The 22842-nt window shown below is 42.7% G+C and overlaps 1 protein-coding gene across 3 annotated transcripts in view; it reads left to right on the top strand.

The window, feature by feature from the left end:
- CILK1 (ciliogenesis associated kinase 1) overlaps positions 1–22842 on the top strand; it is a 48516-nt gene that overhangs the window by 14650 nt on the left and 11024 nt on the right. For 2 of the 3 annotated variants that reach the window (XM_077812637.1, XM_077812638.1), the window contains 9 exons: positions 1490–1611; positions 3907–3986; positions 7791–7923; positions 9116–9287; positions 9904–10071; positions 12023–12337; positions 13316–13506; positions 17446–17597; positions 19835–19963. In XM_077812637.1, coding sequence (XP_077668763.1) covers positions 1490–1611; positions 3907–3986; positions 7791–7923; positions 9116–9287; positions 9904–10071; positions 12023–12337; positions 13316–13506; positions 17446–17597; positions 19835–19963 — 1462 coding nt within the window. Of the gene's footprint in view, positions 1–1489; positions 1612–3906; positions 3987–7790; positions 7924–9115; positions 9288–9903; positions 10072–12022; positions 12338–13315; positions 13507–17445; positions 17598–19834; positions 19964–21105; positions 21192–22842 lie in introns of those variants that run through there. The other variant, XM_077812639.1, reaches the window with a different exon arrangement.

Here is a 22842-nt window from a genome sequence, read left to right as displayed (position 1 = left end):
TTTACAAGGCCTTTTACATTCGAACAGTTCTTTCTGGTGTTTCTAGGTAACAGACCCATTCCAGCTGTCTTGCGAAGAGCATCATTAGCGGTCCCTGCAGTAAGAGCTGTGGAGTACCATATATACTCGTTCGTTACCCATTCGTTTATAAGTTGACCTTGCAAGATGGATAGGTAAAAATAGTAAAAACTGTATGACCCTTTTAGAAGCCGACCCTATTTTTCAGGGGTTGGCAAACTTTGGCTCCCGGCCCATCAGGGTAAGATGCTGGTGGGTCGGGATATTTTGTTTACCTGGAGCGTCTGCAGGCATGGAGCACCTCAATTCCCTGTCGCCGTGGTTCTCCGTTCCCAGCCAATGGGAGCTGCAGGAAGTGACTTCCCAGATGCTCCAGGTAAACAAAACTACAATGTATTAGATATTCAATGATTTCATAGAGTTTAAAATAATCATCAAATTTTGGAGTAGACCCGTTTATAAGCCAACCCTTGCTCTTTGATGCATCACTTTTTTACCAAAAATATTCTGGTTATGAATGAGTATATACAGTATGTTCGTGGTAGCTTTGCCGTTTCCTCATTCTTCCTTAACACTATCACATGCTGTTTTGCAGTCATGTAAAAAACTATTGATTGTAGACTGCTGGTGCCAGATTGTAGATGGTGTGGAGCGGGCTCCTGCCAGGATACCTGTAGTCAGCAGCAGCCCAAGGGAGCAGATAGCTATCTGAATTCTGGCTGTTCCTATGGCAGGGCTGCACTGCAAGAACTCTTAACAGGAGCTGGAAGTAGCATTGTACTATGGATTTTAAGGCTTATGTATATATGGCCTTCATTACCAACCGCATCTGTACATACGCTCCTTTCCACGCAGGGTAGTCCTGTTTCCGGATAATTAGACCAGAGACACAAACAATAAGTGTGAGGTGTTCCTTAACTTCCCACTGTTGCTACCACTAGTTCAGCTCCAACAGCAGTAGTGTCAGTGGGAGCACAAGTGTAGAAAACTTTAATCACTTCTCTTCTAACCCTGCTTAAAGCAGGATTTGTCTATGCTGTTGCTACCACTGGTTATTGAAAAGGTGGGAAATTTTAGAGGGAAAAGACCTACAGGTGAATTGGACTGAGTTCATGCCAAAATCTCCTCTTGCTTCTAGCAGAATAGGCACAAGTAGAGTGGATGGTCCTCCAGTGAGAAGATGCAGCCCATCAGATGTGTAACAGTGAGCCAGTTGGGTGTGTCTAACTGCAAGCTAAGCACAATTAAAAACTAATATGTTGGCACAAATCAGCCTGCACACCTAACTCGGACCACTTGCAAATGTATATGTGAATTGCTTTCTTTGGAAATCTGGTCTTTAAAGCTACCTTCTGCTTAAACAATTAAACAGCATATAAGTTTAGCTTGTACAACAAGGGCTTCAAGGTAAGTGAAATGGAATACTTCCTTATAACAGTGTGTTACATTCTTTTGTATTTTGTGCTTCTAGTCTTTGAAGAAATTAAACCATGCCAATATAGTAAAACTGAAAGAAGTTATCAGGGAAAATGATCATCTTTATTTTGTGTTTGAATACATGAAGGAAAATCTTTACCAATTGATGAAAGAAAGGTATGTAAGTTACATCATTAACACCATTCCTAATATAAACTTAACTATAAAGGTAATGAGTTCGTTTCTTAGCGGTCTTTGACATCCATATCTTTTAAAGGTTGCAGTTATATTTAGCCTCCAAACACAATCTTATTTTAAAGTTGTATATTACAGAAGAAAATGTGGCCCTTGCTTTATTCTGGTGACTAGCTACATCAGGGATTTTTGCATCAATGTAACTATATCTGATGCAAACCCCTAGTGTGCTCACATTGCACCAGTGTAAAGCAAAGCAAGTCACATTAGTATAAGCCCCTTTTCATATGGATGCAGCTCATCTGTACTAGGGATTTTCATTGGTATAGCAAAACCAGTGTAAAACTCCCTCATGTGGACTAGCCCTTAGAGTTCAGCTGATAGGTCAGGCTTTCATAAAGTGAAGACAAAGGTCTAGAACATATTTGTCTCTTTGAATGTACAGGTACTGTGATTGCATACACAAACTAGGCATTTGTGCATACACAAATGGATATTTAGATACCAAAATGTTATTTTGGTTGTACATGTGGCCAATATGCATGCACAGGTGTGGTCAGGTGCACTAAATCAGATGGACAAATGTGTTTTAGACCTTAGGTCTTTTATTGCATGAAGTTCTGAACTTCAAGAAAATGAGTACTTGTTTTACAATACTGTCATAGGCTACCCTCTTGTGGCTCCTCTCTCTGATGTCCTTTCCTGAATGCTGACATATCTGTAGAACTGGTTTGGGGGTGGTCCTCTAGCTGTATGTTTTAGAGACAGCACTCTCTTCTGGGGGTGTAAAACAATCCAAATGAAACAGGGAAACAAAATAATCCTCTTGCTTTCAAAATGGTCCACTGCTGTTCTACGTGAGGCAAAAGGTGAGTAGTCTCAGGTGGTTGGAAACCCACATCCCCTTCAGCGTGTCCATAGGCCAGCCCAACCACCCTAGGTGCTAAAGAATACAGCAGAGCAAAGATGGCCCCTCTACTTCTTCAGAGGCTCTTCAGTAGCTTTGCTGATAAGCCACCTGTGCTCTGTGGTCTAGCTCAGCTTACATCAAATTGCCACCCTGCACTGGGCTTGGATCCTCCCTTTTAGGAACCTGCCCATCTCCAAGGTTGGCAGGCCTTACAGGTGTGTTGGGTTGTGGCTGATTGTGCTCCGAAGAGCTCTTTATCCTCTTCCTGACTGGGATGGGGACCTGCCCCACCACGAATACAAATTATTCGTATATGGTATCTCAAAATATTTTTTAGCAAGGGTCATGGATGCTACATACTCATGGAAACAAAAGGGCATGAGACTGAATTGCGCATGTGCATTCAGGGATGTTATAGTGCAGAAAATATTTCATGGTAGAAATCCTGCAAAATGATTAAGAATTTTAAACATAAACCTGTTAAACTCTAATGATTTCTTTAAACCTAAGCTAAAACTCAATTTTTACACATTGGCGGGGAGAGAGAAGAAACTCAACTCGATTCCACTACAGTTTAAAAGGAAAGTCCTGACTAGTTGCTGACCTCACTTTTAAAATATGGGATGGGCTGAATGAGTTTAAGGGAGGGATCAAGCACAGGGAGTTAAAGAATGTCCAGGCCTCTCGTTTCACTAGTGGTCGGCTCTTTCCAGTGAATCCTGTCACTGAGCTCTTCAAGGCCACTGCCCTGCCTACTGAGATGCCATGGGGCTGTAGGTGCTTATCACTTAGCCCATGGGTCTAGATCTTCCTTTCCTCAATAGCAAGGGCTATTCCTAAACCTGCTGCCCTGGCAGATCCTCTTGGAGGCGATTGCAAGGGGGATTGCTCTGATATCAACAGTAGTAAGGAGGATTACCTTCATGAAGCCAGAAAAGACCTTAAAGAGGAGCCCCATACCAAGTAAAGCTTAAAGTAAAATGTCTGATCTCACATATGACAGAAGTGAGCTCATCGGCAAAAGAACAGTGAAAAGTGTTCTACTGAGATGGGCTGTCTCTGAATCCTTGCAGTGTTGTGGGATGTGCCTGAAGCATTCTTCTTTGTTTTAAGTCTTACCTCATGTTGTTCAATTTATTGACTAGCTTTTTTTACTTGCAGCGTTCCATATCAAATGTAGCTTAAATACCCCAGGATATGGCAGTGAACATAAAGACTGCACAGTTCTTGCTGAAAAGCAGAGTACACTGCTTACAATTGCTTTTCTAGCTGTTCTAACTGTTCCTTTTCCTATAGGTGCCGAAGAAATGATAAGAAACTGATGCAGTGACACAGCGAGTAACTTTTCTGTACTTTTTACTCTACAGAAACAAACTGTTTCCTGAATCTACAGTTAGGAATATTATGTATCAGATCCTGCAAGGGCTTGCATTTATCCATAAACATGGTAGGCTGTATTTTGGCTCTAAATATTTTGAACTGGAGCAAGATAGTGTCTGTTAGTTTTAAAATAAATAATAAAATTCCTCTGTTAAATGGAGTGATGGGGGCTATTAATAGGAGACGGGCTGTTCACTTTCAGGTCACGAATTCCAAGTTGGGCAAGAGTGCCAGTGACCACAAATAATTATCTGCTTGGTTGCCTGTAATGTTCAACTAACCTGGCAGCTTCTCCAGCTCCTTTAATGAATAGGATTCCACATCACAAAACTACCAGCACAGCTGGCACTAATGGGCATTCTTGTTGACCATCCCAGAAAAGTCCCCAAAGATTGGGCATGGAGACTAAATTATCTTTTTGCCTCTCTCGGCGGTCGTTTTCAGGTGAGGACTAAGGCATCTTGGTGGAACAGTGTGATAAGATTTGCACTGGTGCTATCTGTGCTGTACCTGTTCTCTGGACAAAGGAGGGTTTCCACCTCCAGAGTTTATAACTTGGCATTTCTCATGACTGTTAAATTATGTAGTGTGTGTATATATGTGTGTGAAATGTATCCACACATTATTACACTTATGGTAAAATATCCCTGTGATTTAATAGCTTTGATAGCCTTAGGATAACAATAAGAACGGACTTTGTTGGCCAGCCAGCACTAATAAGATCTACCTAAGAAAACCAATTTTGAATCAAGCAATTATTTCTTTTAATTTTAGAGTTTACTCTTAACGTTCCCTATGCATTGTAATACTGTCTTGTAAGTATATTAAAATGATAACAGTGGGTTTCAATCCTGCAAACCCTCCACAGGCAGAACACCCATAAGTGGAGCTATTTGTGGGTGAAGGACTTACAGGATCACAGTCCCAATGGGACAAAATGGCTTATAGAAAATAGCGAGTTAGTTTGAAAGGATCTATCTTTTTTTTTTTTTTTTTTTTTAATTTTTTTAATGAGATTACAAGTTTGATTGCTAACAATAATAGTGCTGATACAATATACTTGGAGTTCTGTAAGGCATTTGACTTGGTACCACACAACATTTTGATTAAAAAACTAGAATGGTATAAAATTAACAAGGCACACAGTAAATGGATTAAAAACTGGCTAAGTGTAATTGTAAATGGGGAATCCTCATCCAATGGAAGTGTTCCCAGTGAGATCCTGCAGGGATCAGTTCTTGTGCCTATGATGTTTAACTTTTGTAATCAATGACATGGAAGAAAACATAAAATCATCACTGATAAAGTTTACAGATGACCCAAAATTTGGGAGAATGGTAAATAATGAAGAGGATGGTCACTGATTTATCAAGTGATCCAGATCTCTTTGAAACTGGTCTTAAGCAAACAATATGCATTTTAATATGGCTAAACATAAATGTACACCTTTTAGGAACAAAGAATGTAGGCTATACTTACAGGATGGGGGATTCTATCCTGGGAAGAAGTGACTCTGACAAAGATTTGGGGATCATAGTGGATAATCAGCTGAACATGAACTCCCAGAGTGATATGACCAAAACTGCTAATGCAGGCCTGGCATGCATAAATAGGGGAATCTCAAGGAGAAGTAAAGGGTTATTTTACCTCTGTACTGGTCACTGGTGTAACTGCTGCTAGAAAACTGTATCCGGTTCTGGTGTCCACAATTCAAGAAGGGTGTTGATAAGTTGTAGAAGGTTTGGAGAAGAGCCACAAGAATGATTAAAGGATTAGAAAACATGGTTTATTGTGCTGAGCTTAATCTACTTAGCTCAAGAAAAGGTTAAGGCATGAAGTGAGTACAGCCTATCTGTAGGGAGAACAAAATATTTCATAATGGGCTCTTCAGTTGAGCAGAGAAACATCTAACATAATGCAATGGCTGGAAGTTGAAGCTAGACAAATTCAGACTGGAAATAAGGCATAAATTTTAAAGGTGAGAATAATTAACCATTGGAACAAGTTACAAAGGATAGATGCTCCATCACTGACCAGTTTAGAAAAATATCCAATCTTGATTTAAAACGATCATAGAACCATAAGGTTAGAATGGACCTTGAGGGTCGTCCATTGTAAACCCCTGCCAAGATGCAAGATCATCCAAGACTGCTGGATATCCAGATTTCTTTTGAAAACCTTCAGTGAAGGAGCTTCCATGACTTCCCTGGGCAATTTACTCTATTGTCCAACTGTTCTTACAGTTAAGAAGTTTTTCCTCAGATTTCATCTAAATCTGCTATGTTGTAGTTTGAACCTATTGCCTCTTGTCCTGCCCTCCGTGGCAAGAGAATAATTTTTTTTCTCCATCTCTAGGAATGCTAGATATACTCTAGGAACTACTTTGGAGAAGTTCTCTGGTCTGTGTTATACAGGAGGACAGACTAGATGATCACAATGGACTTGGAATCTATGAAAATTACTTAACACTGATTTTACTTTTATAAAATGTGTTCCTGCTAATGGCTTTATTCTCCTCAATTCACATTAGTGCATCTAAGACATACTCAAAGAGAACAAGAAATCTCTATCTGTCACAACAACAGAAAATCAAATATTTTAAAACCATGTTAAATGAGCTGTAGACAAATCTCTAAGTCCTCACTGGTACAACCTGGCAAAGAAAGCACAAACAAAACATCCTGAATGCATCCCGGTCCTGCATATTGTTGCTGTGCAAAATGTAACTGATCAGTTTTAGACAAACCACTAGATTTTTACGCTGATCTCCTGCACTCTGGATTGTAAATGATTTCTACCAAGACGTTGTGAATCACAGCCACAAGGAAGAGTTGGAAGATTTTGCCACAACGGAGGCAATATGGTCTTGTGGCTAACAGCATAAGCCTGCAAGTCCTGAGACCTGGGCTCTCTTTGTACTTCTGTCAAATGAGTCACAAACTCTGTCTCTCGTTTTCACCAACTGTAAAACACACACACATACTTGATGTTTTTATATCACAGTACACCAGTGATTTCTTTTTTTTTTTTTTTTTTTCGTTTCTTTGGTGCTTATCCAGATCCCTAAGCACCTTCCAAAACTTAAAACCCACAAATCAAAATTTTCAATAGTAAACTTTAATCAGTTGTTCTAGCTTCAAGTTTGCCAGTGAATAGACTGTATCCTAAGCCATTCCATCCAACCATAACACAAAAATCCTACCTAAATCCTCCTTCAACCTCCAGCCACTCCATCTCTGAGATGACCTCCCCCCCCATCTCCCCTAATGCCTGCAAGAAAAGACAGATTTTCCAGCATGCCCAGAAGTTTAAGAAGTCCAGGCTCTGGCAGAGCAAGAAGGGAAGCAAATTCCATAGTGAAAGACTGCTTATGTTGAGCACTTTTCTAGCAACTGCCTTATTTGTATCCACTGTAGCTCAAGTGTCCCTTTCTACCATGGCTGGGAAGACAAACTTTTGTAAAGCATTTAGAAATGCTTAGGGGAAGGAATTGTAGAAATATAAAGAATCATTCTTTTTTTTTTTTTTTTTGCTTAAATTAACCTAAGGGGAGATTTTGCTATTTAGGCCACACCTATTCAAATTAAAACAAAATAAAACTAACATTAAAATTGCACATCTTCCATTAACATTAAAGGAAGATGGGCAGGGAGTTGGCCACACTACTTTGAAAATCTCAACTTCTATGTACTTACCCTCATGGACTGACTAAAATATGTAGACTAGCAAGGTTAAGATTATTTTAAACTGTTCTGACCTGCTGTTGGACCTGCAATAGTGGCAACTGAAGTGAAGGAATCTAAGTAGGAAAAAATAAAGACTACAAATGGGTGTTAATGCAGTGCAGACTGATGTTTAATTTGCATTGCAGGGTTCTTTCACAGAGACTTGAAACCTGAAAACCTCCTTTGCATGGGACCAGAACTTGTGAAAATAGCAGACTTTGGCTTAGCCCGAGAAATCCGATCTAGGCCTCCTTACACAGACTATGTATCTACAAGATGGTAAATGCAATGTTAATGTTTGTCTATATTTTATGAAATTACATGTCGAAAGGCATGACTTCTAGACAAGACAAAACTTTAACTTAAGTGAAGGATGATGTCATTGTTGGTCCATAAAACTAGTGCATCACATTTATTTAGCGTAACTAAAAGGCTTCAAAATGTGTAAGACAATGGATGTACTGACAAATGACAGTAGCATAGTTGAAATGAATGGATATTACTTAATCTACTGTGCATATGAAGAATAGTCTCCAAAACCAGCAGTGGTCCGGGGCCACCATAATCACTATAGAGCTACTGAAAAGACTGTTACAGCACTCGTAGTGCTGCTCTGGTTGGGCACTGAGAAATAGCGTGGGGGTGGGAAACAGCGTAAACGCAAGCAGGGAAAAGGAAGACAAAAGAATCAAGTTTAATCAATGATTCGTGCCATATGCGCACCTAATACTAACAGATGACTCCCACTCATCCTTCTAATCTTAAATCAAAAGTATCCATACTTTGTTGTCAGCTTTCTTCATCAGCCCATATGGGTGGCTGAGGCAAAACCGAACTTCTTGCCTCAGTAAAGAGGAGTTGGCCCAACACATCTCTGAACTTCCAAATTTATTTCAATCTGAGACAAAGGACCAAAGGCGGGAACACTGGGTCTTTTTCCTTGTCAGTGATGACCTAAATCTTCAGCATAGTTTGTGTTAAGTCTACTTTTTTTTTTTTTTTTTTTTAAATGTTCTCACTGAAAATCAACTTTAAAAAAAGCAATGAAAGTGCAAGGAAAATTGCTACACAACTTCAGTTGCTGAGAATAAATCTGTACTTTCGCAGAATGGGGCTCTATGCACAAGTGCTTGGCCCTCTCTACTCTCATTGACTTTGTGGGAATAGGGGTGCTGAGCATTACCTCACAGGTTTGGGCCTTCAGCTCTTAAAGTGCTTCATTATGTGCAGTGTCTAAGCAAAAATGGAAGTATCTGATGGGGCATTCTGGGAATATTGTGTCACTTCAGATCCTGACTCTAAAAGAGATACTGTCTTGTGCATTGTGTGGGGGTTGCTGGGAATCCTTTAAAGGATGCTTTCTGTCTCCAGAGAGGCAGAGAATGAAAAATCACAGGCTGTCCCACTTGAGGTAACGATGTTATGCAGTACTTGTTTGATTTGTGAATGCTATAAACTGCTGTTTTTATAGGTATAGGGCTCCTGAAGTTCTTCTGAGATCCACCAGCTATAGCTCTCCCATTGATATCTGGGCTGTCGGCTGTATAATGGCAGAGGTTTACACGTTAAGGCCTCTCTTCCCTGGTGCCAGTGAAATAGATACTATATTCAAGATTTGCCAAGTACTGGGGACACCAAAAAAGGTAGCTAAGTGAGATCCACGTCTTCAATGTGTATTGCTTAGTGCATCAATGATACTATGCCTAAGATATAGGATAGAATGTCTCTTTATCCTCTTCATACTTGTTGTTGCCATAGTCTAGTACTGATCTCAGAGGTGAAATAACAAAACTTGTATTATCTGGGAAGTCAACAGTTAAAAATTATACCCTTGAAAATTGTGATGTTAGAAAAGACATGTCCAGAAAGGAAGAATTTTATCAGATAACAATTATTTGAAATTTCCAATGTCCTCAGGCCCTTTCTATGGAATTAGAGGCTTATTTACAGTTGGGGCACATGTCTGTTCTGGTTCAGTGGCCAGAACAAACGGGGGGGATGGACAGTCTCTTCTGCCCCCATTTCTGGCATTGACTTGGTGTGTGATCTGTATGGCAGGTTTCCTGGTGTGTGGTTTTTCTGTTTTTGTTTTGTTTTGTTTTTTAATTGTCACAGCAGTGCTTTGAGGTTAATTAATTAAACCTGTAAAGAACTCTAAGATGGTTGATGAGAGGAACTGAAAGTGAACAGTATTGGTACTTAGACATCAGACCTCTTTATGGTTGGGTTTTTCAGTGATCAGAATACTGATTCTTTCAGAACGACTGGCCTGAAGGCTACCAACTTGCAGGTACCATGAATTTTCGCTGGCCCCAGTGTGTACCTAACAACCTAAAGACTCTAATTCCTAATGCTGGCAGTGAGGCAGTTCAGCTCATGCGAGACATGCTACAATGGGACCCCAAAAAGCGACCAACAGCTAGTCAGGTTTGTTTTCCTTTTTCTTTACTATGTCTTTGTGCAGCTGATAGTTAGTTATATTCAGTTGCGCTCTACCTTTGCCCCAGACTGTCATTAATTACCCTTGTGGCTGTAAATTGGAGAGGGTGTAGACAAGAGCCACAAGAATGATTAAAGGTTTAGAAAACATGCCTGATAAGACTTAAGGAGCTCAATCCGTTTAGCTTAACAAAGAGAAAGTTAAGGGGTGACTTGATCAGTCTAAACAGGACACAGAAATGTATTAACAGGATCTTTTGGTCTAGAAAACCAAGATATCTAACGAGGTCCAAAGGCTAGAAATTGTGGCTAGAGAAATTCAGGCTGGAAATAAAGTGTACCTTTTTTTTTTTTTTTATGATGAGAGTAATTAAACACTGGGACAATTCACGAAGGGTTGTGGTGGATTCTCAGTCACCGGCAATTTTTAAATCAAGATTAGATGTCTTTCTAAAAGATAGATGCCCTAGTTCAAACAGAAATTAATTCAGGGAAATTCTATGGCCTGTGTTATTCAGGAGGCTTGACTAGATGATCACAAAGCTCTTTTCTGGCTTTATAATCTATTAATTTAATCTTAGTAAGGGCTTTCTTTTGCAAATCAGAAGGAGGTGAGGATGCTCAGCAGTTTGAATGATGGGCTTTAAATAGTCAATATTGCAGATAATGAGTTAGTCCATTAACTTCAATGGCAGTTAAGGGAATTCAATGCTGTGCACGATAGGTCCCTATGTTATGAAACAAGCATTTGGTGGATAGACCCAACCTTAGGTCAAAGCTCCCAGGGAGTTCATTGGGAGCAGGATTGGGCCCTTATTTTGCATAAAGTCTTTCATTCAAAAATCTGTAGACTTAACTAGTGCAGTTACAAAGTAAAATTGAGGGAGAGGGGAAACTTGAACGGGAGGACAAGCTAAACTGTTTTCAGACGATTTAGTATTAATAATTACAAGCAAATGGCACTTCTTGCGAAACAAATGAGACAAGATTGTAATGCCGTGGGGAATTTGTGAGGAAGGGAGATGTTGAAAGCCTGTTCTAGTTGGCAGAAGCTAGGGAGAAGAAGACTATTGCATCCCCAGCAGCAACTACTTAATTACCTGTAAAGCAGATCAAGACTGTCATAGCTACATGACGTAGATTTCAAGAATTCGGAATGCTGGTATCTCCCAGAATCAAATACAAGTTGGGCATGTGATTGAAAAAAATCTGCTAGCACAAAGTGACAATTATTTGTTGATTACAGCTACACATTTAAAAGTCTTCAGTTCTGGAGGATGTTATTTCTCTTACTTACTGTGCAGTGCCTGATCCTTCCTGGGCCTGTGCACACTACTGCACTACAAACTAAATATTAGTATATTGCCACTGTACCAAAAAAGGCTAGTATGAAACCTTTTTTTAACTACTCTTGCATTACATAGACAAGCTTTTGCATAGAAGTTAAGCCGTCACTAGAACTTACTCTAACCTGAAGCAGTAGGATGTGTTGTACAGAGTCCTGTCTCGATAGTCTCTAACACAGGGGTCAGCAACCTTTCAGAAGTGGGGTGCCGAGTCTTCATTTATTCTCTCCAATGTAAGGTTTCGCATGCCAGTAATAAGTTTTAATGTTTTTAGAAGGTTTCTATAAGTCTGTAATATATAACTAAACTATTGTTGTATGTAAAATAAATAAGGTTTTTTAAATGTTTAAGAAGCTTCTTTTAAAATTAAATTAAAATGCAGAGCCCCCCCCCCCCCACCTCACCCCCCGGACTGGTGGCCAGGCCCCGGGCAGTGAGAATGCCACTGAAAATCAGCTCGCGTTGCCTACCCCTGCTCTAACACGTGGGAAAGGGAAGAAGGGAAGGTAACATGGAAGCTGTCCCATATGACTAAGCTAAGTCAGCGACTCTGGCTTCCCCTGTTGAATACTGATGCATTTATTGTATTTTAGGCACTTCGGTATCCCTACTTCCTGGTTGGGCATGCACTGGGCACCTCTCTCTGCATTCAAGAACTGGGCAAGCAGCCGAAAGAACTCCATGATAAAGCAGCACTGCACCGTGTTAAACCTGTTCCTCCTGCACAACCCCCTCCAAAACCCCATGTCCGTCTCTCATCTAGACCATTCCAGCAAAGCCAGTCTTCCCAGTACCTCACGTATCCATATAAAGCAGACTCCTTGGTGACTGACCACGTGACCCAGTTAAGAGAGGACGAGCCTGCTCAGGTGCATCTGCCAGCACTTTGTAGTCAAATTCCTCAGCAGGTGAGGAGGAGTCTGGGATAAGTGATAAACTTGCTCATGACTTTGTGCATTTTTCCTTAATTGGATTTTTTTTTTTTTTTTTTGTGGTACCTTAAACCAACAGTGCCATCTTTTTAATAAAAGGAGAGAAATAGGAATAAAGACTAGCTTGGCTCTCATCTCATGCTGGTGTAAACTGAAAGCAGCTCCACTGAAGTGGGTGGAGTTTTTTGGTGTAAAATAAATAGGTGGGCCCAATTCTTTCTTACTCCAAGACCACTTTACGGTGTTCTGGCATTGTAAAGTGGCCTTAAAGACGATGTAACTGTAGCTTACTCACTTCAAGCCATTTTACACCAGGTGTAAATGAGAGGTGCCAGGTGTAAATGAGACTCAGGCCCAAGTTAGAAGAGAATTGGGCCCACGAGTATTGAAACTAAGAGCCAAGTCTTCAGCAGAACTTATACGTGACCTTCACCTTGTGCATATGCAACATTGCATGAAGTGCAAACATGCATATGCACCTTAACAGCTGCAAGGACACAAGTGTCAGAATTTTCACCTGCAAAATCTGTTAAGACAAATAGGTTTTGCTGGCACACATTTTAATGCAGGCACAGGCACTGAAGTGCAGGCACATGAACGTACATGCAGTTTTGCACCCACAAGTTGAGTCTGGGGCTAAAAATTCAACATAAGCTGATCACTTTTTGTAGGCTCTATAGTGAAAGACGTATGGAAATTAGAGCTGAAAGAGACTTAAGAGCTCCATTCTTCTGTCAGTGCAGGACTCTCAATCAAGGCAGGAGGAGATGCAGAAGCTAGTATGAACACATGTGTGTTACAGAGCAGGTCCTCGGTATATTAGTGGGGCGGGAGGGGATTTATGCTGCTACAGCAAGATCACCACTTGCTTTGTGAAGGAAAAACTGTGTTCTGATTTCCCTCCTCATAATTCCATAGCTCTGTATGACAAATGTTTTTTCTTCGTAATAACAGAAAATACCGGTTGGGACAGAGAACACAAATGGTGAACTTAAACCAAAGACTAGGCGAAGATGGGGACACATTACTAGAATAATGAAAGGTTCTGAAGAGTGGGATGACTTGGAAGACTTTGATTTTAGCTCTTCCCTCACCAGAACTGATATGAAAAACAAGAGGCGACAGAGTGATGAAGCTCTTTGTAGGTAAGTTGATGTCTCCTCTTCTCACCCCATCCCAACTACTTATTTGCTTTCATTTCCCCCTACATCTCCTCTTGCTCCTTAGCACTTTCTCCCTGTGCTCTCTCTGCCTAACTATAGTGTCGGTAACGGATTCTCTACATTTGTACTCCCTCTTGGTTCTTGACTTTTTGATTTTTTCCATGCTGTTCCTTATGCTTAGAACAGCCTCTCTGATTTCTTGCACTAGGGCCCCACACTTCTGTTCGATATTTTCTCTGACAAACATGCTTAGCTTGTGAAGGAGGAGGCCTGGGATTACTTTAAATCAAAGCTGCAGAAGCTATCGGAAGCCTGCATCCCAAGAAAGGGGAAAAAATTAATAGGCAGGAGTTGTAGACCAAGCTGGATGAACAAGCATCTCAGAGAGGTGATTAAGAAAAAGCAGAAAGCATACAGGGAGTGGAAGAAGGGAGGGATCAGCAAGGAAAGCTACCTTATTGAGGTCAGAACATGTAGGGATAAAGTGAGACAGGCTAAAAGTCAAGTAGAGTTGGACCTTGCAAAGGGAATTAAAACCAATAGTAAAAGGTTCTATAGTCATATAAATAAGAAAAAAAGAAGACCGCTAAACACTGAGGATGGAGTGGAGGTCAAGGATAATCTAGGCATGGCCCAATAGCTAAACAAATACTTTGCCTCAGTCTTTAATAAGACTAAAGAGGATCTTAGGGATAATGGTAGCATGACAAATGGGAATGAGGCTATGGAGGTAGACATTACCATATTTGAGGTAGAAGCAAAACTCAGACAGCTTAATGGGACTAAATCGGGGGGCCCAGATAATCTTCATCCAAGAATATTAAAGGAATTGGCACATGAAATTGCAAGCCCATTAGCAAGAATTTTTAATGAATCTGTAAACTCAGGGGTTGTACCATATGATTGGAGAATTGCTAACATAGTTCCTATTTTTAAGAAAGGGAAAAAACGTGATCCAGGTAACTACAGGCCTGTTAGTTTAACATCTGTAGTATGCAAGGTCTTGGAAAAAAATTTGAAGGAGAAAGTAGTTAAGGACATTGAAGTCAATGGTAAATGGGACAAAATACAACATGGTTTTACAAAAGGAAGATCATGCCAAACCAACCTGATCTCCTTCTTTGAGAAAGTAACAGATTTTTTAGACAAAGGAAACGCAGTGGATCTAATTTACCTAGATTTCAGTAAGGCGTTTGATACCGTGCCACATGGAGAATTATTCGTTAAATTGGAAAAGATGGGGATCAATATGAAAATTGAAAGGTGGATAAGGAATTGGTTAACAGGGAGACGACAGCAGGTCATACTGAAAGGTGAACTGTCAGGCTGGAGGGAGGTTACCAGTGGAGTTCCTCAGGGATCAGTTTTGGGACCAATCTTATTTAATCTTTTTATTACTGACCTTGGCACAAAAAGTGGGAGTGTGCTAATAAAGTTTGCGGATGATACAAAGCTGGGAGGTATTGCCAATTTAGAGAAGGACCAGGATATCCTGCAGGAGGATCTGGATGACCTTGTAAACTGGAGTAATAGTAATAGGATGAAATTTAATACTGAGAAGTGTAAGGTTATGCATTTAGGGGTTAAGAACAAGAATTTTAGTTATAAGCTGGGGACGCATCAGTTAGAAGTAATGGAGGAGGAGAAGGACCTTAGAGCATTGGTTGATCATAGGCTGACTATGAGCCACCAGTGTGATATGGCCGTGAAAAAAAAGCTAATGCGGTCTTAGGATGCATCAGGCGAGGTATTTCCAGTAGAGATAAGGAGGTTTTAGTACCGTTATAAAAGGCACTGGTGAGACCTCGTCTGGAATACTGTGTGCAGTTCTGGTCTCCCATGTTTAAGAAGGATGAATTCAAACTGGAACAGGTACAGAGAAGGGCTACTAGGATGATCCGAGGAATGGAAAACTTGTCCTATGAAAGGAGACTCAAGGAGCTTGGCTTGTTTAGCCTAACTAAAAGAAGATTGAGGGGAGATATGATTGCTCTCTATAAATATATCAGAGGGATAAATACCGGAGAGGGAGAGGAATTATTTAAGCTCAGTACCAATGTGGACACAAGAACAAATGGATATAAACTGGCCACCAGGAAATTTAGACTAGAAATTAGACGAAGGTTTCTAACCATCAGAGGAGTGAAGTTTTGGAATAGCCTTCCAAGGGAAGCAGTGGGGGCAAAAGATCTTTCTGGCTTTAAGATTAAACTCGATAAGTTTGTGGAGGAGATGGTATGATGGGATAACATGGTTTTGGTAATTAAATATTTATGGTAAATAGGCCTAATGGCCTGTGATGGGATATTAGATGGGGTGGGATCTGAATTACTACAGAAAATTCTTTCCTGGGTATCTGGCTGATGAATCTTGCCCACATGCTCAGGGTTTAGCTGATCGCCATATTTGGGGTCGGGAAGGAATTTTCCTCCAGGGCAGATTGGAAGAGGCCCTGGAGGTTTTTCGCCTTCCTCTGTAGCATGGGGCACGGGTCACTTGCTGGAGGATTCTCCGCTCCTTGAAGTCTTTAAATCATGATTTGAGGACTTCAGTAGCTCAGACATAGGTGAGAGGTTTTTCGCAGGAGTGGGTGGGTGAGATTCTGTGGCCTGCGTTGTGCAGGAGGTCGGACTAGATGATCATAATGGCCCCTTCTGACCTTAATATCTATGAATCTATAAGTCTTTCAATGCCAATCTCTCAAAATGTATCTTTACCACTTCATGTTTGATCCATCTTAGTGTGTAACATATTATGAGCGGTATTATGTATGTCTGAATCAGGCTTCCAGTTTCCTTGGGTCAGGGTCAATGGCAAAAACTTAAGCTCTCTAAAGGCACGTCTACATTTAAAGCACTGCGTTGGCACAGCTGCACCAATGCAGCTGTAGCATTTAAGTGAAGATGCTCCTATGCCAGAGGCCCTCAAACTGTGGGGTATGCCCCCCTACAGGAATGCAGAGGAATATTCAGGGGGGCATGGCTGGGGCCTGGGCCAGCCCCCACGGGGGCGGGTGGGGGAGCGTCACCCAGCTCCACTCCTGACACCAGCCCCTAACCACTGGCCCTGCGCCTGCTGGCCAAGGCTCTGCTCCAGCCCAGCCCCTGCCCCCATCTGTGGCCCCAGCCTCAGCCCCCTTACTTTGTCTGCATCCCACACTTCCCAGAGCTGTAGCCCAGCTCCAGGGACGGGGGCACGGACAGGGGTAAGGGAGCATGAAGTAAAAAGTTTGGGGACCACTGTCCTAAACTAACAGAAGAGCTTCTTCTATCAACAGCGCTGTCTTCATGGGGAGTTAACTCGCTCGGGGTATGGCTTTTTCACACCCCTGAGTGACGTAATTATACTGATTACAGGTATGTCTGCACTGTACACTAAGCCTGGGCTCTGACTCATGTTTGAGCCTAAGCCCCCTTCCGTACATACGTACGCGCGCACACATCATTCTGACATGAATCAACAAGTACTCAGGACCTGGGTCCTAGGACTCTGCTTGGGGGGAAGGGGAGGATCAATCTGAGACCCCTAGGACTTGGGTCCAAGCCTTGTCATTCTGCAGTGCGGATGCATCTCAGGCCACAGACCGAAAGTCTGCATAATGCAGTACAGACTTGTAAGTATGTCTGTGAGCCCCAGGTCCAGCTAGTGTAAGCCCAGGTTTACAAAGCAGCATGAACACTGAAGTGCAGGCTTCGGAACATTGAGTCCACAAGCCTGGGTCTCTCAGACTCCGGTTTACAATGCAGCATAAACATACCCTTAGGCACTTTGCTGATGTTATGCAATGTCTTCCTTTATCTGTACAGCACCAAGCCCATTTTGAACAAATAATTTGTGGAGCTGAGGTGAAAGGAACACTCCGTGTGGATGAAGTGTAAGCTTTGAGCTTGGGGCTAAGCATGGTGATTTCTCTTGGTACAGGTTTGAAAGCATTTTGGATCTGAAGCTCTCAGACAATCTAGGTTCTGGCAACAGCGCCCCTTCCCATGCGTCCTTTCCACGGCAGGACACACCCACCTTGCGAGTTTCTGCAGCCAAGCAGCATTACTTGAAACATTCTAGGTATTTACCTGGTTAGTAGGAAATATTTTCTTGACCTTTCAATGGTGTGGGAAATGGTAATGGATACTTTGGGCCTTATCTTTGACTCAGAGGAAGGGCTATTGCTTTAAAGAAAACAGAGAACCGGTGGGAAGGGGATACCTTGGTAATGGAAAGAGGCTTACAACAAAGAGAGCAGGTTCTAGCATGGCAGAAACGGAGGTAAATCCTGCCCACTGGTATGCTAGAAAGGGATAAGGTGTCAGGAGCAGCTCTCCCATGCAGCATAAGAAGTCATGCAAAATAGCTCTTTAGCACACAAGAGTATGCTAGGAAATGTGCCCAGCTGATGTGCCAGGCTCTGCCTTATGTTCTTCTGCATGGGAGGAGGAGCATACCCCCAAGATGCCTTGTGAATATATAATACTAGTACTAGCAGCAGTAAATGCTAGGTGATAGCAAGTTGGCATTAACTTTCCTGCTGCCCAGGGGAGGAACTAAGTGCACCCTGCAGTGTATTAAAGCAGCCCAATGTGTGGAATCAAACCGTACTCTTATGCAGAGGAGTCACCTGCCTGTGGGTCTGCTCATCCTCAGTATACCGGCACCAGCAATGGGGCAGAATCCAAGTGTGTGGTGCATATATACACACACACACACACGCGATTCTCTTGAGGCATAGCCTTCACTGGGAATGAGATGTCCTTATTTGCGTCACTATAAGACTGGGCCCTTTCTTGTCCGTTCGTGTCACAAGGTTCCAGACAGTGCTTACTTTGTAATGAAAGAGATGCTGGGGCTCAAGCACTTTGGTTACATTCATAACTGATGCAGCAAGCCCAGAGGTGCTGAGGCTATGAACTCCCAAGCCTAGAGGTGCCAGGGCTCAGCCCTGGCAGGACCTGGTACAAATTAAGCACTGGTTCTAGGCACCTCACGTGTGTGTTTGTAAGCATCCAGCAGGAAAATAAGCAGCTCATGATGCCCTGTTTTTACTGAATTTATTTTGACTGAGTTTCACTGTGGAATTCCACAGTTATAAGATTTCAGCTATGCATCTCTGGCAGAACACAGTGCAACAAGTAGCAAGATCAGCGTACCAGGTAGTCAGTGGGACTCCACGAGAATGTTGGGGGCAAAGCTACTGTATTAGGCTTTGAGCTGAGTAATTGATTTTTCAGTTTGGAGGCCAAACGAAAAAAATTCAGTTTGTTTCAAACCACAACTGATTCAGTTTTTTCTCAACAAAACTTGTTTGGGTCGAAATGGAATGTTTTGAATGTTGAATTGGTAGGACTTTATTTTTGACATGGAATGTCATTTCCATTTTTATTCTAAACAAATCACTTCTATGTTTCAGAAAACTTTGGTTTTGTGGTTGAAACTATTTGCCAAATTTGTGAATTGTTTCGGTGTTCTTTTAAAAAAAAAAAAGCTGAAACTTTGTGCAGCTCTAATTTTGATGGTAGCAGACTGGGTCTTAATTATTTTTTTCTCCCCTTAAATACAAATGTGCGTGTAATTGTAAGATAAAGGTTACAATTTTGAACACTCAGTGTTTTAATGGAATTTTTGGGAGTACTAGTTATGATGCCAAATGTAGATCTTAACACAATCAGCCCTAACCTTTTATTGTGTAGAATTTATTGTATCGTGCCCAAATGTGCATTAGGCACCCCACATAAAATTATATATACACAAACAGACCCTGTCCCAAAGACCCTAAAGGGGCGCACAACTCTCACTGACTTCAGTGTAAACTACACAGATAGCAAAGTAGAATAGGGTATTGTGAAAACCTTAAATTGCCTTTCCTAATTTGAGTGCTTAAAATGGTAACCAGATATTAGCATAAAATGCTGTATTTAATAAGAATAATTTACATTTATGTAGCATTGTTCACCCACCAGGATACCAAAGCTCTCTAGATCCCCTTGTATGATTAGGACAAGTATGTAAATATCTGGATCCTTATTCTGAAATGGACTCTCACTGACTTCAGTGGGACTCAGTACAGTAGCGAGGGCCTAAACATGTGGTTATCTTTGCAGGAACAGGGCCCATGTAACACCAGTGATAAGCAACTGGTGTGAGAGGATAGGAAGTATCCCATGTATAGTAGATGCTGAATAGTAGAATATGGAGAGATTTTTGGCTAAGGTCACTGGGGCAAACACCTGCTCCATTTAGATACAAGGGCAAAGCTGCATAATAATTGTGTATGACAAGGATTTCTTAATGGTTAATTATCTCTTTCTTTCCCCAACAGGGATAAGCACAAGGAATAGCATAGTCTCCAGTTCAAGCAAGGATTCTATTATGTCTAAGCCATGGCCCACTTCTAGTTTGCCTGGAAAAGCTTCAGGTGTGGGAGGAGGGGTTAATGGAACGAATTCAGGTAAGAAGCGGTGTTCAGACATTCTAAGGGTATGTCTACACTACGAAATTAGGTTGAATTTATAGAAGTCGGTTTTTTAAAAATCATTTTTATATAGTCAATTGTGTGTCCCCCCACACAAAATGCTCTAAGTGCATTAACTCGGCAGAGTGCTTCCACAGTACCGGGGCTAGTGTCGACTTCAGGAGTGTTGCACTGTGGGTAGCTTTCCCGCAGTCTCTGCCGCCCATTGGAATTCTGGGTTGAGATCCCAATGCCTGATGGGGCAAAACCCATTGTCGCGGGTGGTTCTGTGTACATGTCATCAGGCCCTCTCTCCCTCTGTGAAAGCAACAGCAGACAATCGTTTCGCGCCTTTTTTCCTGAGTTACCTGTGCAGACGCCATACCAGGGTAAGCATGGAGCCCGCTCAGCTCACTGTCACCGTATGTCTCCTGGGTGCTGGCAGACGCGGTACTGCATTGCTACACAGCAGCAGCAACCCATTGCCTTGTGGCAGCAGACGGTGCAATAGGCCTGAAAACCATTGTCATTGTGTCCGAGGTGCTCCTGGCCGCCTTGGTAAGGTCGGTCAGGAGCGCCTGGGCAGACATGGGCTCTGGGACTAAATTAGGAGTGACTTGACCACGTCATTCTTTTAGTTCTGCAGGCAGTCCTATTGTACCATCTTATGGTGAGCAGGCAGGAGATGAGGATGGCTTGCCGTCCTCCTGCGCCATCTGCTGCCAGCCAAAGATCTAAAAGATAGATGGAGTGGATCAAAACAAGAAATAGACCAGATTTGTTTTGTATTCATTTGCTCCCCCCTCCCTCCCTCCGTGAAATCAACGGCCAACAATTGTTTTGGTGAGGTCTGTCAGGGGCACCTTGAAAACTTTAATGGAGATTCAACCGTGCCTGAAATACCAGAGGCAGGGATAGCTTAGTGGGTTGAGCATTGGCCTGCTAAACCCAGGGTTTTGAGTTCAATCCTTGAGGGGGCCATTCTGTGTGACGGTTGTTTTTGTTTCTCCTTGATGTAAAGTCACCCCCTTTGTTGATTTTAATTCCCTGTAATCCAACCCTGTAAGCCATGTCGTCAGTCGCCCCTCCTTCCGTCAGAGCAACGGCAGACAATTGTTCTGCGCCTTTTTTCTGTGCAGACGCTATACCACGGCAAGCATGGAGCCCGCTCAGATCACTTGGGCAATTAGGAGCACATTAAACACCACGTGCGTTATCCAGCAGTATATGCAGCACCAGAACCTGGCAAAGCGAAACCGGGCGAGTAGGCGACGTCAGCGCGGTGACAAGAGTGATGAGGACATGGACACAGACTTCTCTCAAAGCACGGGCCCTGGCAATGTGGGCATCATGGTGCTAATGGGGCAGGTTCATCCGGTGGAACGCCGACTCTGGGCCCGGGAAACAAGCACAGAGTGGTGGGACCGCATAGTGTTGTATGTCTGGGACGATTCCCAGTGGCTGCGAAACTTTTGCATGTGTAAGGGCACTTTCATGGAACTTTGTGACTTGCTTTCCCCTGCCCTGAAGTGCATGAATACCAAGAAAAGAGCAGTTGAGAAGCGAGTGGCAATAGCCCTGTGGAAGCTTGCAACGCCAGACAGCTACCGATCAGTCGGGAATCAATTTGGAGTGGGCAAATCTACTGTGGGGGCTGCTGTGATGCAAGTAGCCAAAGCAATCAAAGATCTGCTGATATCAAGGGTAGTGACCCTGGGAAATGTGCAGGTCATAGTGGATGGCTTTGCTGCAATGGGATTCCCTAACTGTGGTGGGGCCATAGACGGAACCCATATCCCTATCTTGGCACCGAAGCACCAAGCCAGCGAGTACATAAACCGCAAGGGGTACTTTTCAATAGTGCTGCAAGCTCTGGTGGATCACAAGGGACGTTTCACCAACATCAACGTGGGATGGCCGGGAAAGGTACATGATGCTCGCATCTTCAGGAACTCTGGTCTGTTTCAAAAGCTGCAGGAAGGGACTTTATTCCCAGACCAGAAAATAACCATTGGGGATGTTGAAATGCCTATAGTTATCCTTGGGGACCCAGCCTACCTCTTAATGCCATGGCTCATGAAGCCAAACACAGGCAGCCTGGACAGTAGTCAGGAGCTGTTCAACTACAGGCTGAGCAAGTGCAGAATGGTGGTAGAATGTGCATTTGGACGTTTAAAGGCACGCTGGCACAGTTTACTGACTCGGTTAGACCTCAGCTAAACCAATATTCCCGCTGTGATTACTGCTTGCTGTGCGCTGCACAATGTCCGTGAGAGTAAGGGGGAGACGTTTATGGTGGGGTGGGAGGTTGAGGCAAATCGCCTGGCTGCTGGTTACGCGCAGCCAGGCACCAGGGCGGTTAGAAGAGCACAGGAGGGCACGGTACGCATCAGAGAAGCTTTGAAAACCAGTTTCATGGCTGACCAGGCTATGGTGTGACAGTTCTATTTGTTTCTCCTTGATGAAACCCCCCGCCCCTTGGTTCACTCTACTTCCCTGTAAGCTAACCAACCTCCCATCCTCCCTTCAATCACCGCTTGCAGAGGGAATAAAGTCATTGTTGCTTCACATTCATGCATTCTTTATTAATTCATCACACAAATAGGGGGATAACTGCCAAGGTAGCCCGGGAGGGGTGGTGGAGGAGGGAAGGACAAGGCCACACAGCACTTTAGAAGTTTAAAACTTTAAAACTTATTGAATGCCAGCCTTCTGTTGCTTGGGCAATCCTCTGGGGTGGAGTGGCTGGGTGGCCGGAGGCCCCCACACTGCATTCTGGGGCGTCTGGGTGAGGAGGCTATGGAACTTGGGGAGGAGGGTGGTTGGTTACAGCGGGGCTGTAGCGGCGGTCTGTGCTCGAGCTGCCTTTCCTGCAG

Source organism: Eretmochelys imbricata, chromosome 3, assembly GCF_965152235.1.
Source record: "Eretmochelys imbricata isolate rEreImb1 chromosome 3, rEreImb1.hap1, whole genome shotgun sequence".
Lineage (NCBI taxonomy): Eukaryota > Metazoa > Chordata > Testudines > Cheloniidae > Eretmochelys > Eretmochelys imbricata.
Note: the sequence above shows the minus strand (reverse complement) of the source record. Positions and strands in the feature narration are given on the sequence as shown.